This window comes from Podarcis melisellensis (assembly GCF_964234715.1).
Source record: "Podarcis melisellensis genome assembly, chromosome: 8".
Lineage (NCBI taxonomy): Eukaryota > Metazoa > Chordata > Lepidosauria > Squamata > Lacertidae > Podarcis > Podarcis melisellensis.
In genome coordinates, this window is record NC_138540.1 from 62,063,040 (window position 1) to 62,080,171 (window position 17,132).

Below are 17,132 nucleotides of genomic sequence, written 5' to 3' on the forward strand. Positions count from 1 at the left end.
CTCTCAGGCATACCACAAAATCTTAATATTTTGCCTTTTCCAATTTATTTCCATGATCAGATAAACTAGAAACTGGCGATGGACTATTGTTTTTTTAAAGCTAGATTCTGTAACAGCTACTATAACGTTCCTATTAATAATAATACAATAACAGTGTTTTTCAATCAAAACCAGATGTGGAATGGAATCATGGTGATTTTATGCTAGACACTAGGGAAGTTTTCAGATGACCCATTCCAAAGCACTTACAGTATCCTGATTTGTTTCCATGGAGGTTAGATTCCACACTTTCCAGTGCATTTTTCTATGACTTTCCTTGCTGCAGAAATCCTTATATTTAAGAGGAGTGGGCTTGTTTTGCAAGGCCTCCCAATCACCTATAATTGCACAACCGGACTGAATCCCATCCCAAAATAGTGACAGTCTAGAACAGCCTTTCTCAATCATGGGGTCCCCAGATGTTGTTGGGCTGCAAGTTCCATCATCTCTAGCTAGCAGGGCAAGGGGTCAGGGATGATGGATGTTGCAGTCCAACAACATCTGGGGATTCAAGGTTTAGGAAGGCTGGTCCAGAAGCACACTAGGTGCTTCTGGACCACTAACTGAAGACAACTAACTACATGGTGCATAGTTACTCTATGGAGGGTGGGGAACCTATTCCAGATGTGGCTGGACAACAACTCCCACCCTCCTTGACCCAATTGACCTTGCTGGCTGGGGCTGATGGGAGTTGGAGTCCGACAGCATTGAGAGGGCCGCAGGTACCCCCCCCCACCTTGTTATTTGCAATTAATTGCCACAATTAATTGCAGTGCCTATTAAGTGGCTTTTTAAGAAGGAATGGACAACTTAGCCAAGATAGCGAGGGATATTGGGAGGCAGTGTACATATGAGTACCAGATGTTGGGAACAAACAATAGGAGAGTCCATCACAATCACGCTGTGCTTGTAATCTTCCCAGGGACCTCTGGCTGGCTCCTCTCAAAGATGGACTATACCCCTAGATGGAACTTTGCTCTGGTTCAGCATCACGATTCTTACACTTCCCTGCACGTAGAGCCTCAGAAAAGACACCTTCACATAGACCTTCAAAGAAAAGACAACCACCTTGATTTTATTCTACTTTATTTATTTATTTATTTATTTATTTATTTATTTAAATCTACCCTCGACTATTTGACATTAAGGCAGCGTACCAAATGAATCATGACAACAGTCATAAAGAAGCCACAGAACCAAACGAAAGGGTGTATCCAACTAAGTTCTACTCAGAATAGACCCATTGAAAATAATGGGCATGACTAACTTATGCCCACTAATTTCAACATGTCTACTCAGAGGAGTAGAAGCTAGGCAAATGCAACCCAAAATATATCTACCTGCAGATAAAAACAGGTTAGTGATCAAATACTGATTAGCTAGGAGATATAAGCTAGAGTATACAGTCTAAGACCAGTCGAACACCATATCGTCATAATGCAAACTCAATTTCCCCCACCACAAAAAAACAAACCCCTCGAACACCATATCGTCATAATGCAAACTCAATTTCCCCCACCACAAAAAAACAAACCCCATCACTGTATACTGTATATACTTTCTCCAAGCCTGCTAGTCGCCAGATGAAGATTAAAGGAATCTCCAAATCTCTAACCTGATAGCATTTTTATTGGCCTCCATTATATTCCTCCACCCTCTTTACTGGCTCTAATAAATCTCTTTTTTAAAAGCATTGAAATTAAGATAGGAACAAACTTCTACAATACACTGAAGTTTGAATCGAGCTGAAACTTGATTCCAGACATGTGGTTGCTTCCCAAACAATTGGCCTTTGTACAGCAAGGTGATAATGAGTCTTTGGACAAAGGGAAATCTTTGGGGATGGAATCACTGTACAGTAGAAGTATAGTGATTTTTCTCACTGGTCTGCTCTTATCCTTAGCACCATTCTGGATGGACTAGATAGGCCTTTGGCAGTGGCAGCTGGTGGGACTGCTAGGCTGTCAAAGTGACATGTCCAACGAGGTGACGGCAGTATGTTCAGGTTCTGGTTTTCTCCCCATCTTACTACTTTGACTCAAAAGAAGGGGATTTGCATCCCTATCAGGACCCTGGGCTCTCCCCACCCCAGTGCTACTGTGTCTACTTCAAACCATTATTTGTTTTGCATCAGTGAGCTACATTGGTTGGGTCTGGAGGACAAGGCAGCAAAATTTGCTTGGGTTCTAATCAGGTCCTCAAAACTAGGGATTATCCACCCCTGATTTAGTGTGACATACCAGCTTCTGCCTTTAACAATGACTTGTTCTTTTAATTCATACCAGACCTGGGAGCAAAGGTGGTAGCTGTGCGAATGTGGAAGGTGCAGAGATTTCTAAGCAATACTGTATTTCCTCTGCTACAGAAGTGCCAAGAGAATTTTTGATGGGTAGAAGTTATATTTTTCCCCCTATTTCATTTAACAAAATTTATATACCACTTACTCAACAGAAAACTCATAAGCAGTTTACAAAAGAATATGTATTATCCTTCAACCAGAGGCCATTCTGTATACCCAGAAGTTCTCTCCAGCTTCTAATGTCTCTGAGCTGGATGGCTTTCTTTTTATAAACATTTACAAGTCTGAACGGGTGCAGATATCTCAATCAAGAGTTATTGCCGCAGGCTATTCAGCATTTGATGGTGAAACCTTAGCACCAATATCTTATTTCATCTGAATTGCAGATGATGGTTCTCAGGCACATATTTACATTTTAATTCTATTTTTGCAGCTGAAGGAAAACTCAAATGCTGAGTATCACAATGGTTTGATGTATGGTAGTTTGGCCACAATTCTGATCACCCCTTTGTAGAGGAGAACTGGTGCAGAAAAGGACAGCTATTGTGATCTAAACTGGGGCTCTTTCCCAAAAAGGAAAGTCTGCAGAATTTGGGGCTTATAGTTGTTGTTGGTGGGGGAGTTCTAAAAGAGGACATAATATTTATAAGATTAGGCATGCTTTAAAGAAAGTGAACAGAGAATATATCTCCATATAACTCAGGACTCTCAAGTGATCCTCCCCATCTGGGCGCTGTCTGGGCCTGCTTAGCTTCTGAGATGAGACAGAATGTGGCAAGAATAGATTGTGGGGAGGCAACCCCCCCCCAAAAAAACTTCTTCACATAACACAGAATTAAATTCATGGCAAAGGAGACAAGACAGATTCATAAGGGAGAAGGCTATCAATGACTAAAGAGCATAGCTATATGACTCCAGAGGCAGTATAGCCAAGAGGATCATATGCTGGATGGAATACAGCAAAAGGAGGGTGCTTCTGCCTTCATGCCCTACCTGCCAGGTTCCCGAGGTGGCCACTGTATGAAACAGGCTGGCGCATTTGATGGACCTTCAGTCTCAGGCAGCAAAGCTCTTCTTTTGTTCTTAGCTTCTTAGGCTGCAGAATCCACTTGAATCTAGCACTGTTTAGTTGTTTGTTAGATTACATACGTGTGCATACTCACACATCAGCACACAATTCACAACAGAGTTAAGTGTGGAGTAAGAAAAAATTAAATGCTTCAACTTCTGCCTTCATCTGCCAGCGAGAGTCAATAACATTTTGCACAGAACACTAAGGGATGGTTGAGAAATCTACCAGCCATACATGGGGCAAGTATGTAAGAAAGGTTCAAACTTACCGTTAAAGGCACACAAAACAGTGAGTGCATTGTCCTCCAAAGTGAATTATTAAGTACACATGGACATATTATCCGAATTTACCCTGCTCACGGAGGTGTAAACCAGGAGCCACAGAGAGCGCAGAAGAGGTTTCTGCCTGACTCCAGAAAGTCTAGCTCAGCTCTTCCTGCAGCACCTGAATGTTTTCAAGCCATAAATGCTTTCTCTTACACACACCCTCCCCAGGCCTCCTGTTAAAAGTCAAGCCATTTTCAGCCTCAGGATTCTGGACTTTAAAGGAGTTCCTTATATACACAGGACAGGCAAGGATGCATCTGGGATATATACCTTGTGCTTCTTCTGTGGTTAGTGCCCCCTGTGGCCACCAATATCAAGTACAGTGATGTTCTTTGGCTCCCAGAAAGTACACCCACCCATAGTTCCCCCTTTGAGATTGCATAAGTTTGGAGAGAGACACAATGCTGCATTTGAGATTCAGTTGATCTTGCTGGAGCCTGTCCATCTCAGCCACATGGCGAGCTCCTCTTATTCTTCTCTGAAATCCACAGGGCGGATCATCATGGTGGTCACCTTCAGACTGTGACTGGGGCCTTTCCAGTAGTGCCACTTCATGCCATTGTACCTGTTCATGCCAGGGCTGGGCGGGTAATAAATGCCATTTAAGTTGGAGGGTCCACAAGCATCAAACCACCAGCCTGGAGACAGAGGGAGGAGGAAAAAGAGAAAGAACAGGGAACCTTGGGGTACTCTGCCCATAAACCCTGAAGCAACCCCCCTCAAGTCACCCTTCCCAAGCAGATTGGTCACCCGTGCTCTGAGGCATATGGATTTGCAACACAATATAGGAGTTGTGTGGCACACACTTCCCCTCCCCTTCCGCTCATTACCTCCACCTGCCATCTGTGCACACCTGCATGCACAGTGGTCGTTGTCGACGTCCTTGGTGCTGAAGTCTGTCCCTGAGGGACTAAGGCTGCTCGTGCGACCAGCTGTGCCACTGTATCTCCCGACATAAAGCCTGCAGGGGCAAAAGGGGGAACATACCATTGTCAGCTACAATGCTCTGTTGGTTGCCTCTCCTCTGAAATATGAAACAAGGTATACTTGCTTGGCCTTAGGTGAAATGTTTATTTCAAAAAGTCTGAATGTGGTAGGGCTGTGCCATCAGTGTCATAAGCAAGTGGTTTGCTAGTTTTGTTTATCTCTGTACTATGTGTATCCCTGTTTTCCTGCAATCCAGGAAGATCTCTTTCCTACCTGAGGTCACACACTTGCATGGCTACCAGCAGCTCTTAGTAGTTCTAAATCAGTGTTAACAGAGCTGAATTCTTTCGGTCCAGAGCAGACCATTTAGTAAGGTGTGCTCAAACCCTTATCCCAACCTCTTTCTTAGTCCTACATTGTGGTTTTGGGGCCAAATTAGATGTGACTAGGGATGGACGAATCAGGACAGTTTCAGTTTCTCATTTCCCCCAATCTTAATTCAGTTCTCTACAGTTCCTTAACAGTTTGCGATTATTAGTATTTTAGTCCACATGAAAATTCACCAGCATCTTAAGTGCAAATTTCACCTAATATAAACTTTTTTTAAAATACAGTTTTGAATAAAATACACTTGCCCCTAATATGCACATTTGTGTATACATTATTTGGTTGGAGGGCTGAAACACAAAATCTGGTGTTCTAGTGCCAAGAAATAACACCAAGAGGTTTTTAAAATTGTGTTTTATTTTTAAATTGGAGTCCAGCAAGTTTGGTAGGATTCAGGGCTGGACCTTTCCAGAGCACTTCCTGAGTAGGACTAGTGGTGGTGCTAGGCCTGAAATTTCAACTGACCTTCATGGACTAGGGCCAGTCAGCAGCCATGGAGCCTGTTCCCTGCCTGAATAAGGTGCTTATTTTAGCACCACAAGGAAATAAGCTCCTCACCGGTAGTTATGCTCCTCAGGCCCTACATGGAAGTGGTCATACAAGGCATAGGCCTCATTGTTTTCCCAGTCCTGGAGTTTGACATGAAGGTAGTAGGAAGTTTGTGTAGTGAGTAAGTGGATGAAATCATTGCCCAGCCAATGCTCTCCAGGTGGGGACCCAAAGCCCTGCAAGAAAAACACAGAAATGTCAGAGGAAGCACAGATTAATAGAGTCCTGATACAGCACATCACAGAAGTTACAGAAGACTGTCTCACCTCTTAGACAATGTTTCTAACTGTTTTTATTCATGCTTTTACTTTGAAATTGCTTAGAGATATTTTAGGGAAAGCAGTTCACAAATGAACCACATAAAGGCTCAACTGAGGCTACAGAGCCCACCTGGTCTGGTATGGCAGAGATTGCGGGGAGGGGGGGGAATCCCAGCTGGTAATCAACCTGGTTGGCTTCTACTAAGGTGGTGAACCTGTGTCAGGACTGTACCACTTCAAATTGCAGGTAGGGATTCAGAGGACCAAATGTTCCTCCAAAACAAACAAGAAGTTTCCATTTGGTAGTTACTAATGATAGAAGCCACCACTTGCAATCTGCCTCTGCTTCTTTTTAAATACCGGTAGTTTCTAGCATTTGTAGAACCTGAGATATGAAGCAAAACGTACAGGTTCTATTCTTCTCATTTTCTGTGAGAAACTAGCCTACTCCTTACTGGGGTTTGAACTTGCAGGAAAGTTTTATTTCACTCACTTTCAGAATTTCCTAGTGCAAAATCGGCTCCTTTCTCATTCTACTCGCAAATGACCCTTGCTATTAAATGAGAAATGTGACATTTCTGCAAATCACTTCAATTCCCCCCCCCCCGAACTAATTGTAAAACTTAAGGTAAGTACCCCACCAGGGTCTTGCTGCACCAGTATTCTCAACAAACAAAGGTTTTTCTTCGGTTCACCTTATGCAATTACACCTTGCTGTAATTTATTTTCTCATTCACAACTTGCCTCAACTTGAAAGGCCCACTCATTCTTTTGGTATTTTAATAGTTTAGACTTTAATAGTTTAGACCTGGAGTTGGTGGGTGGGTGGGTTGTTTGTTCCATTTTGAATTTTTTTTCCTTTTTACTAATTTTGAGGATGGCAATGTGGTTTTCTATCCGTTAAAGGGTTTTTCTTACCCTTTTGTCCTGTCTATTACCTTCATTTGTCATTTTGTGTTGGCTAGCCTATTTTTAATATTACTTTCATTTTACTCATCATCATCCAAATAACTCTGCTTTCAGCCCCCTCTACCAATCCCTGCCTGCTGGCCCCAACATTTTCATATGAGAGATCCTTTACATGTATACGGTTGTCTGAACTACCCATCCAGGGGCGGAGGAAGGGGGGTGCAGTGGGGGGCGGGCTGCCCCGGGTGTCACCATTGAGGGGGGTGACAAAATGCCGGGCGGCACCCACTGCGGGGCCTGCAGTGCACCCGAACCATGTGTCTTTCCTGGGAGAGACGCAGTGGCTTATGCACGCTGGCTGTAGGGCAGCTGAGTGGGAGGAGGCAGGCAGACTCCTCGGAGACCCCGCGGAACATCCTGCCTCGGCTCACCCCACCCCTGGATGTACACTGCCCCAGGCACTTGAGCGGCTTGTCCTGCTGCTGCCCACTCTCTGGGAGTAGTAGAGTCACACTTCAAACGGTTTCAAAGAGAAATGGAAGAAGGCCCATTTGAACACCAATTTATTTACAAAGCTGTCCTAGGCAAGACCCACTGAGATTTATGACCACTTGCCCCACTATGCTGGAACACACCCACACAGACACACCCACACACCCCTGGCTGGCTAGCAGTGGACAGGACTTGAAAGACAATGAGAAATGTTGATGGCTGCCATAAGCATAGTAAATTGGAGGAGACACTTCAAAGGGGAAAAGACAGATCTGGTATACAAATTAGTTGCACAATTGGAGCTGACATAAAAAAGTAGTTGCAGAAGTTGTGCAGGTGGTTTTGCTGCTTCGGAGTCTGACTTGTTCTCTGTGCAATAGGTGCTGGAATAGGTTTCGTCATGGACATAAGGAAGAGCACAGGATCGTATCAGCAGCTGCCACAGGCATAAGCAATTAAGTGAACCTGCCTCTGCTATATTTAAAACTCTTTTTAAAAAAAATTCAAGTATATCTCTGGTCCTTAAAAGAGATAAACTACTCTGCCCACCTGCTTCCTTACCTGTTTATACTCCTTCCAGGTGCGCTGAAAGTCGACAGAACCATCCGTCCTATGCTGGATTACAGTCCAGCCGCCTCCACTGGTCTCCATGTCGCAGAGGACCTGCAAGGAGTGCAGTACATTAATGGAAGGGAAACTTCACAAATGTCCAGAAGCTGCAGCTGGGCCTGAGGTTCCTCAGCTGTGCCCTAAGGGACAACAACTCTTCCAATTCTGCACCATCCATTAACACCTCATATTCAGAGCTGGACAAAGAACCCACAGATTGTGAGTTTCTCAGGTGCAGGTTCACTTCCAGTTTCAGAGCCCTGGGGGTTGGTTGTTGTTGTGTTGTTGTTTTTTAAGAGGGAGGATATGTGGAGAAAAGTGCTGTGGGAAAGTGAGCTTCAGGAGGGAGGGAGGATTTCTACATTCTAGGGAATTCAGAGGGGTGTGCACACAATTCTTCCTAAGAGGGACTCTGCATCTTTGCCTGGAACTGTCCATCTATAGGTGCAAAGGAGTAACAGAGCATCCCTTAACACAATCCACCACCCACTTCCTAGATGTTCCTCTAGATGTTGCTGGACTACAACTTCCATCATCCCTGACTGTTGGTGATGCTGATGCGAGCTGAGAGTCCGGCAACATCTGATGGGCCACAGGGCCCCCATTCTTAGTGTGTCTAGGCCCTGATGCCTGCACTCACTTTTGCAGTGGCCGTAGTGTTGGGGAACTGCAGTGTGTAGATGCCACTGGCGGTGAACCCTGATTTGTATGCAGCTGCACAGTCCTTGAATGTCTTCTGCTCTTCTGGGCGGACGTGAGAAATGTCTGCAAGAGTCAGACAAAGAGGTGCTTTCAGTATAGCCGTCTTCAATCTGTGCAATGTCCATGCATGCATTTTTGTAGACATAGACTCAGAAAGTTAAAAACATAAGAAAAACCCTGCTGGATCAGACCAAAGGCCCATTTCATTCAGTATCCTGCTCTCACAGTGGCCAACTAGATAGGAAGCCATCTCCTTGTAGATGTTTGTCTGCAGTGGATGATTCCCAGGGATCTTAGGAGTGCAGACAGAAGCATTCAGCTGTGCCCTTGGGCAACACACACACACACACACCCTCAGGTAGTCTCCTCCTCATTGCAGCAGGTCTCAGTAGAACAGGATTGCCCTGGGGGAAAAATTACTTCAGGGAAAACAGTTACTTACGGTTGCACTGGGACACCAAGCCTATCAAGAGCTTTACAGTCTCTGCCAGGGAGGCTTGCTGTCTCTGGAGGACTGTGTTGTTGACCAGGGCAGCGCCCAGACGCTGTTCCAGATGCCCAACGAGGTCCACCTGCTTGGACAGCAACCTCTGCATTTCCTGTTTCTCAGACCTGAGGCCTTGAAGCTCTTCCTCACGTTTCCCCTCCATAGCCAGGACCTTCTTCTCTAGGAAGCTAGGGAAGGGAAAGGATAATGGGAATCCTCCACATACAGGCCAGCAATATTAATTGTATTATTTCCTTTAAATCACTCATACCCCACCTTTCTGTCTTAGAAAGTGTACCCAAGGTAGTTAGCAATCTACGAAAGATACAAAATACATGATCAGGGGTTTGGTACCAAGATAGCTGAAGAACCACCTGTTCCTATATTACCTTGCCTGCTCTTTCTCACCTGAGACGACCTAGGACCCTCCTGCTACCCCACCTCACAGTGTCATCAGCTGATACTTACTGCAGACACTGCTAATAAGTCTTGCAAGGTTTCAACAGTATCTTGCCAAGCAGCTGCTGATCATGGGAGCTTGAGTGGCAAGCAGTAAGTGGCAAAGGGGCATGCTCATTCTGCCAGTCCAGCAGAGGCTGCTGCCCACCCCAGTCTGCCACCTGAGGCAAGTTGCTCAGTGTGTCTCATGACATGGCCAGGCCTGACAGCTAGACATCAAAAATTCTGCAACCAGAGTAAAATTACACAAACATGCATGGATTCTGTTACTTTGCCTTGATTTGTTCTGCACGAAGCAAGCACAGCTCTGACCTGTTCCTCTCTTGAAGTTTGCTGATCTCCTGAGTCTGCAGCAGCAGCTGTTTCTCAAGCTTGTTGGTAGAAAGGGAGTTTTCCAGCACTTGGATTTCCAGCCGTGATGTCTGGGTGAGAACCTGGTTGGTGAGAGTAGAGGGAAAAACAAGCAACTCAACAGTGAGGGAGGGAAGTAGAGAGGCAAAAAGTAGGCGGAGCCAGAGCAAATTATAGGTGGAGCCAACTAATTCAGGTTTTGTCCACATCATCCACCTTGCTGAATTTCACAAAGGCAGCACTGAGGAGGAAGAAGCCAGCCAGTGTCACCTCTCGTACTGGTTGCGAGTAAGGGGGCATTGAAGTGTGGGGCTGGCTGGAGGCAGACTGAGCTTGGTGGGGCAGTGCCCCGTTTTCCCTAATGGACCAACCTCCATGGCCCATTTAATTGTCTGTAATAACTGCTTGCCTGTAGAATCCACGTTGGCAAGAAATACAAGGGCTCCTGAAAAAATAATCACAAGTGATCTGAAGTGGAGAAAAGAGGGGTGCAGAGTTCTCTGCTCTGTCTTCCCTAAATAGCCGCCCAGCTTACCTGCATCTCTACATCAGTGAGCTTGCGAGTCTGCTCAGCCGTTTGGTTCAGAAGGCTGGTGCCAATTTCCAACATAGCCGCTGTGTGGTTCTGCACAGCACTGATGTGGTTGTCAGATGTTTCCATTCTCACACTATCCTGGATATAGTTCTCCAGCTGTTTATGGGGGGGGGGAAGAGATCATAAAAGTTTGTTCTTAGGAGGAAGACTTAATACTCCATCACACATGCACCATGACTAACAAAAAATGGAAGCAGACCAACCTCTAGGTTGCTTTCTTCTTCCCTAAAGCCAATGGTAGATCTATGCCAACCTTAGTTTATAGCTGAAAATGTGGGGCTTAATTTTCTAAGCTTATATTTATCCTTGATTTTCACCCCTGTTCTTTCATATACCTGAAGCTTCGTCTAGCCTGACTGCTGTTCGCTCCAATTCAGCGGTAAAATGTGGGTTTTCACTGAGACAAAAAAGCAACCGCTTGGACCTGGACCTGGAAAGCCCGGACCTGTGCTTATAAATGTGGCACTAAAGGAAGTGTGGAGTCAAACTCCCCCTTCTTATTTGCCCCACATTCCTGGGACCAACTCAGACTTACTGCTATTTGCATAAGAAAAGTGTGCAGAATTAATGTCACATCTTCATTCTTCAAATCATTGTGTAAAATATTAACCAATATTTACAAGTACATTTTGGCACCTGGAAACTATGTTCCTGATAATCGGCAACATGACCACCCTATAAACCTCTCTGCCAAAACAAAAGCAGCACATGTGTATGATTGCACAGCAGTTTCAGATCATCAGCATGAAAACAGTTTCCCATGGCTTGTTTTCAACAATGGTTGTCTGATTTTTTTTTAACTAAAAGATGTTTCCTTGCAAACAATGAGATATATATTTGGCTTTCAGTTCTAAGAAGCTCTTTGCATAATATTTTTTTCTTTCTGTTTATGCAGATGATTTGGCCAACATATGTACAAACATGATCATCCCACCACATTCGCCCCCCCCCCCACTGGACTTCCTATTATTGCAAACTTCTTCTTCCCTTTCTTCACACAACCTATTCCATAATTCAGTCAACCTCCATTGTGTTGCCTCTCAGTTGTCTTCCCCCGCAATTAAAAAATCCCAAATACATTAGCCTTCTCTCATACAAAATATGTTCTTAATTCCCTGATCTTTTAGCTTATATTTTCTAGTTCCTTACCTCCTTTTGAGATGAGGCAACTAGAATTGTATGCCGTATATTCTAAAAGGGTGAGATATGAGCATCATTTTACACCTACGCTGAGCATAATTTGCCATTTTGCTGCTCATTTGGGCTCATCCACACTTTAGTTTGTCATGTGATTTCTAGGCACAAGACCAGAAATCTTAGTGAGTTTTTTTGCCCCACTGCTTTCCCCAGGAAAACCTGCTGTCTACTGCTGAATTGTAACAGATGTCAATGGGTTTTCCATGGAATGGTATTTGTTCTGGTCCAGCAGTAAACAGGGGCTTTCCCCAGGGAAAACAGAGGGACAAAACTAAAATCTCTTGGACCCATGACCAGAAATCACGGGACAAACAGAATAACTTACAGGATGAATAGATGTGTGGATAAACCCTTAGTTTGGAGAGCCTTTTGGGTGGACTGCAGCCTTCCTATTTTGGCTCATCTGCACTTTTTCCTATTAGCTTCCAGACCCAGTTCAGTGCTGGTGGAATGAAAGTCAGGAGCCTTCCATAGATACGGTTTTAGATTGGCTGAGGAATTGCTGATCCAGATCCCACCTCTTAACAGAAGAGAAGCTGTGGCCCAACAGATGCTGTTAGACTACAGCTCCCATCATCCCTGACTGTTCTGGCTGAGGCTGATGGGAGCTGGAGTCAAAGCACTGCTATGTTAGGTGTAAAGTAATATTGCCAGAACTGAGAAGAGGTGAGCAGTATACAGAAAGGCAACCTATCATTCAAACCTGTCAAAATGAATGTTAAAATGACAACATGCTCCTTTTTTCAGGTAGCAAAATTAATCTCCAGTGAAAGCAGTTCCTCCTACACAACTTAGAAACATGCATGGCCAAGGTACGTGATTCGCTCCAGAACATCGCCCCCAAATACATTTGTTTTATCTCTAGCCTCCTACTGATTCTAGAAGATTTCCTGAAGAAGAGGAAGACTTTTCCAATAAACCCCAGAGAACGGGAACCTTCAAAGGTTTTTAAGAGCATTGTCTAATAAGGCCCCCAAAGCTCTCTCATTTCTATAGTTAAAGGCTACATCCCGGGTTACTGCAGTGCTGGCTAATGGGCAGGAATTATAGGGCGGACAGATTGTTCTGAGTGTCACAAAATAAAACAGGGCAGGAAGCAGAGTCCTTTGGAAAAAAGACTGCCCGACCAAAAACTTGTAATTAGAGAGCAGGCTTGGCGCCAGAGGTTGCGGAGGGGGCGCAGTTAGGGAGCTGTCTGGACCCAGATTTGCTAATGGTCCCACAGACTATCTTAGCTTTCGCTTGCCAGTGGGGTATTGCCAGAGCAAAATCCAGGGCTGGCTAAAGACATTTTGGCACCCAAGGCAAACCACAAAATGCTCCCCCCACCAGGGAATATGGAGTGAATGAACATGGCGGGGGGATAAAGATCTATTTTGGGAACAAGGGGGGAATCAAATCAACCTCACGCTAAGTGCATGCAATCCCTAGGATATCCCAAGAGGCTGCTGTAGAGGTGGCATTGGGGTGCAGGCTGCTGATGACACAACATATCTAGCCTCCAAGGAGTACACTGTAGCTGTTGGTTATACCATTGCAGCAGCAGGCAATGCGTTCCTTGGAGGCTGGATCTGTTGCCCCTGTGAATCCTGCTGCCCAAAGCAGTCGCCTCACCTTGCCTCATGAGTGGGCCAGCCCTGATAGAACATACAACAATCATTTCACCCTTCCCTGCCCTCTTCTTAAAGAAATATGATGGTTGTAGACCTCAGGGTCAACCCAATGCATGCAATCGGGTCTCCATAGCTGATAGATACCTCCATGTGGAATGCTCATGTGTAACCACTCTTCCATCCTAAACCTTTTTCTCATCCTGAAGAAAGCATCTTCTGTCTGCTGCCCTTAAACAGCTGAAGCAAAGGAGAATAGTTTTCTGGCAGGGAGAGCAACTGCCACATGGGTATCTAAGGATATTAATGCCACCGGACGGTCACTTTCTAGTTACCGGGCCTGTACTGAGAACTTTCAAGAGAGTGTATTTAAAATTATATAATTACAGAGTCATGAAAATATCCACATGCATATCAAAATGCTAGGCTGGAAAAAGAGCAGTATCTGCAATGCATTTCTAAAGTACATTGCCCCCTCTCCCCCCTTTTTGCATCTGTCATTCTTCTTCCCTACCACTGTTCTGCATGTGCATAGCTGAAAAGCCAGTTGCACTGTTATTTTAAGAACAAGAGCAGCAATAAAGCAATTTGAAAATGACAGAGGCACATGCACACTCACTGTGGGGAAACTGCCTGCTCTTGATTAATCGTTAAAATGTTGGATGAGGTTACAAGCAGAGGAGTCACTGTGGTCATCTTACTGCGTATTCCTGAGTCACATCCGCCACTGTTTTAGATTAGGGTTGCCAACTGACTGGGGGGGGGATACCTAGTATGCTCCGGTACCTTGATCAGCAGGTTGCTTTGTAGGTGAAGCATTCACATTTATACTTTTGATTTAGATTTAATTGTGCTAATAATGAATGCTGTTTAACCCTAAAATGGAAAATCAGAGCAATATACATATTGTTACCTTAGCCTTACTACTAAATGAAAACTAGCCCCACAGTGTGGCAGTAGAAAGGCATGAGAATGTAGGTGGCCAGAAAGATAGCGATAGATAGATGGATGATAGATATTCTGCCTTTCTCTTGCCACATTGCAGCACTTGTTGAAATTGACAAAAAGCATCTGATCAGAAGAATGTGTTCTGGCCCAGACATGCACATTGTGCTTCTTTGGTCAGCCTAAGCTAGAATCCAACATGGCATCAACAGCTTTGCTGTGACCCACCTGGTGTGGCTTTGTGACCTGCCTGTGGGTCCTGATCCATGGCTGAAGAGTAAAGTGTGCATAAAAATGCATTATATTAGGGGAAGTTGCTTCGTAAAAAACATATATATTTAGCAAAATTGCACACAAAGATGTGCATATTAGGAGAAATACTAAAATGCTGGTGGATATTCATGCAGCCTTTTTAAAAAAATCATAAACTGTAGAGAACTGAACTTAAGAGTGAAAAAATGATAAACCGAGGTAAACTAAAATTGACAGATTCACCCATTCCTAGTTCAAGGCAAAAGCAAGATTCAAAGAGATTTTCCAATTCACAACTCAGTCTTTTAGTCACATTGTGACACTCTAGGTGCATGTTCACACCACACTCAGCTATGCCAGTCTCTTATGCAGCATTCATTAATGCTAATGGAGCTTGTACAGGAGATCTCACCACCTGACTGTGTTCTTTGTGGATCTCTGCAGATGACTTATATAGATCTCCCCTGATTCTGCTGCACAAGGGGACTGGAGGTATGATGCTGCAACCTTCCTGAAACAAAGTAGATCTAGGTCCAGTCAGTGCCTGGCTGGGAGGCTATACGGAAACCCCATAATGAGTTATTAACAGTTAATGGCCTTTTAGGCTTCCTCCACATGAACAGGAGTTCACTTTTTGAATAATAAGAATTATATGTCATGGGGTGTGTAGAGGGAATCAGGATTTTTGAGATACTTAGGTGAGGCATGGCCCAAAAAAGGTTGGGAACTACTGATCTAAGGCCATATATACACAATATATTTAAAGCACACAGAAAGGATCCTGGAAAATGTAGTTTACCCCCTTGCAGGGCTATAATTCCCAGCACCCTCAACAAACTACAGTTCTCAGGATTCTTAGGGTAGTGGGATGTGCTTTGAATGTATGGTGTATGCACAGCCTAGGAGGACATGACAGTCTCTTGCAGATCCAAGCCCCTGGTCTTACCTTCTGTAGCCACTGGGTGTTGTTTTCCATGATGTTTTCCAGCTGCTGAAGCCTCTTTATTGGCCACTTGGCCTCGGCTAGGGAGGGAGCATCCCTCTGGAGTGAGTTGGAAACCTGGTATTCGGCAGCAGGCGAGTCACAGCCCCCAAGCTCTGGCAGCAGGAAAGTGTAGGTGCAGGAGCCATGCTGCAGCTGGTGCTGGAGGTGCCTTGCAGGAGCATCCTTCCCCTTCACATGGGGGCCAAGTCCTAGAACCACTGGATTCACCCCTGCCCAAACAGGGAAGAAGAAGAGATATGCCAGTGCTCCCCAGTTCCTCATATTCCAGTCCTGCCTCAGAAAGCTTTCCTGTGTATCTGAGCTCCTTCAGTCCCACGCTGTGACCTATTGCACCTTCCTCTGAAGAAGTGTGACGGGAGACAGCCTTCAAGCACTCCGTGTCTGCGTGCAGGGAAGCCCCGTCAATTGCTTCTCCAATCCCTGGCTCACGTCCTCCTGACCACTGCAGGAAGTTTTATTATTATGATTTTTTAAACCCTCCCACCACCTCCCTCCTCTCTTGCCCCCCTACAGGTTTTTGGAACACAGCCTGGCTTCATTTAAAGATGCTTTGTCTCTCTGCTCACTGAGTCAAGCTCCACTTCTGATGAGATAATTACACCGCAAGAATGTACACTCTAAAGTCAATTGCGCTTGGATCTCTCTGCTTTTCTCCAGCGCACTCCTCTCCACAACCACCCCTTCTGCCAGCCAGCTGGATAAGAGAAAGAAACAAGAATTTCTGTTTCCAAAATTGGCACCTGGGATATGACTGCACAATAAATCCTGCTTCAGTGATAAAGCAGGAGCTCAGGAAGAAAATTTCCCCAAAGCAGGGACAATTGGCATGGGAGAACTTAGCATTAATGTTTAGCCTTCATAATTGGTGCATGCACCATGACTAAAAGCATTAACCCTAAACATCAGGGAATCAGACTGAAGCTAAACATTAGGGAAATGTTCTTGATAGTAAGGGGCTGTTAACAAATGGCTAAAGGGGGTTCTCTTTCCCTGGAGGTATTTAAGCAGAGGCTGGATAGCTATCTCCCAGGGATGCTGTACTTACATCACACATGGAGCAAGGATATCTTGTTTCAGGCCAGGTCCCAGCTAGAGGGGTCCACAATAAACCCAAGTTTAAACCCCATTTAAGGCTAGCTCACCTAACATACGTACATTCCTTTAATCCTTAAAACAGCCCTGGCAGGTCACCTGAGACCTCCTAGAGACCTCACAGTTGATTTCACCCAGAAGCTGCATGGTCCACAACTCACATTCAAGAGCCACTGCAAAACACATCTGTCACATCTGCTTTGTCTAGAGGTAGAACTTCCCTTTAACAGCCCAACCCCTTTCCCTTACTCGAAACTTGTTCTCCAAAACTTTTTTTTCTTTTTTAAAAAATGTATTTTTATTAAAGATTTTATTGGTTTACAAAAGTATGTGCAATCTCTCTTTTTTTTCAAGTAACATTTTTTTACAAATCAGTTTCATTTGTTGAGACATTCTGAGTAGAATCCCAAACTGTGTTTCGGGAAAATCTACTGCTCTATCCTACAAGGGTAATTAGGAGCGTATTTGTTCCAATAAATGTTTATGGCTCCATTCCATGGAATCCCACACAGACTGTGATTTACGGTATCTCCCTTTTCTCTTTTTTAAAAAAGAGAAAACACAACA

At 44.6% G+C, this 17,132-nt stretch overlaps 1 protein-coding gene across 2 annotated transcripts in view; it reads right to left on the minus strand.

Moving 5' to 3' along the window:
* Positions 1-3,442: 3,442 nt before the first annotated feature.
* LOC309375614 (angiopoietin-2-like) overlaps positions 3,443-17,132 on the minus strand; it is a 36,711-nt gene continuing 23,021 nt past the window's right edge. For both annotated transcript variants that reach the window (XM_081921476.1, XM_081921475.1), the window contains 9 exons: positions 15,414-15,682; positions 10,404-10,559; positions 9,830-9,951; positions 9,014-9,246; positions 8,510-8,634; positions 7,822-7,923; positions 5,609-5,775; positions 4,567-4,697; positions 3,443-4,374 (listed from right to left, as the gene is read on the minus strand). In XM_081921476.1, coding sequence (XP_081777602.1) covers positions 4,205-4,374; positions 4,567-4,697; positions 5,609-5,775; positions 7,822-7,923; positions 8,510-8,634; positions 9,014-9,246; positions 9,830-9,951; positions 10,404-10,559; positions 15,414-15,443 — 1,236 coding nt within the window. In that variant the 5' untranslated portion in view covers positions 15,444-15,682 and the 3' untranslated portion in view covers positions 3,443-4,204. The remainder of the gene's footprint in view (positions 4,375-4,566; positions 4,698-5,608; positions 5,776-7,821; positions 7,924-8,509; positions 8,635-9,013; positions 9,247-9,829; positions 9,952-10,403; positions 10,560-15,413; positions 15,683-17,132) is intronic.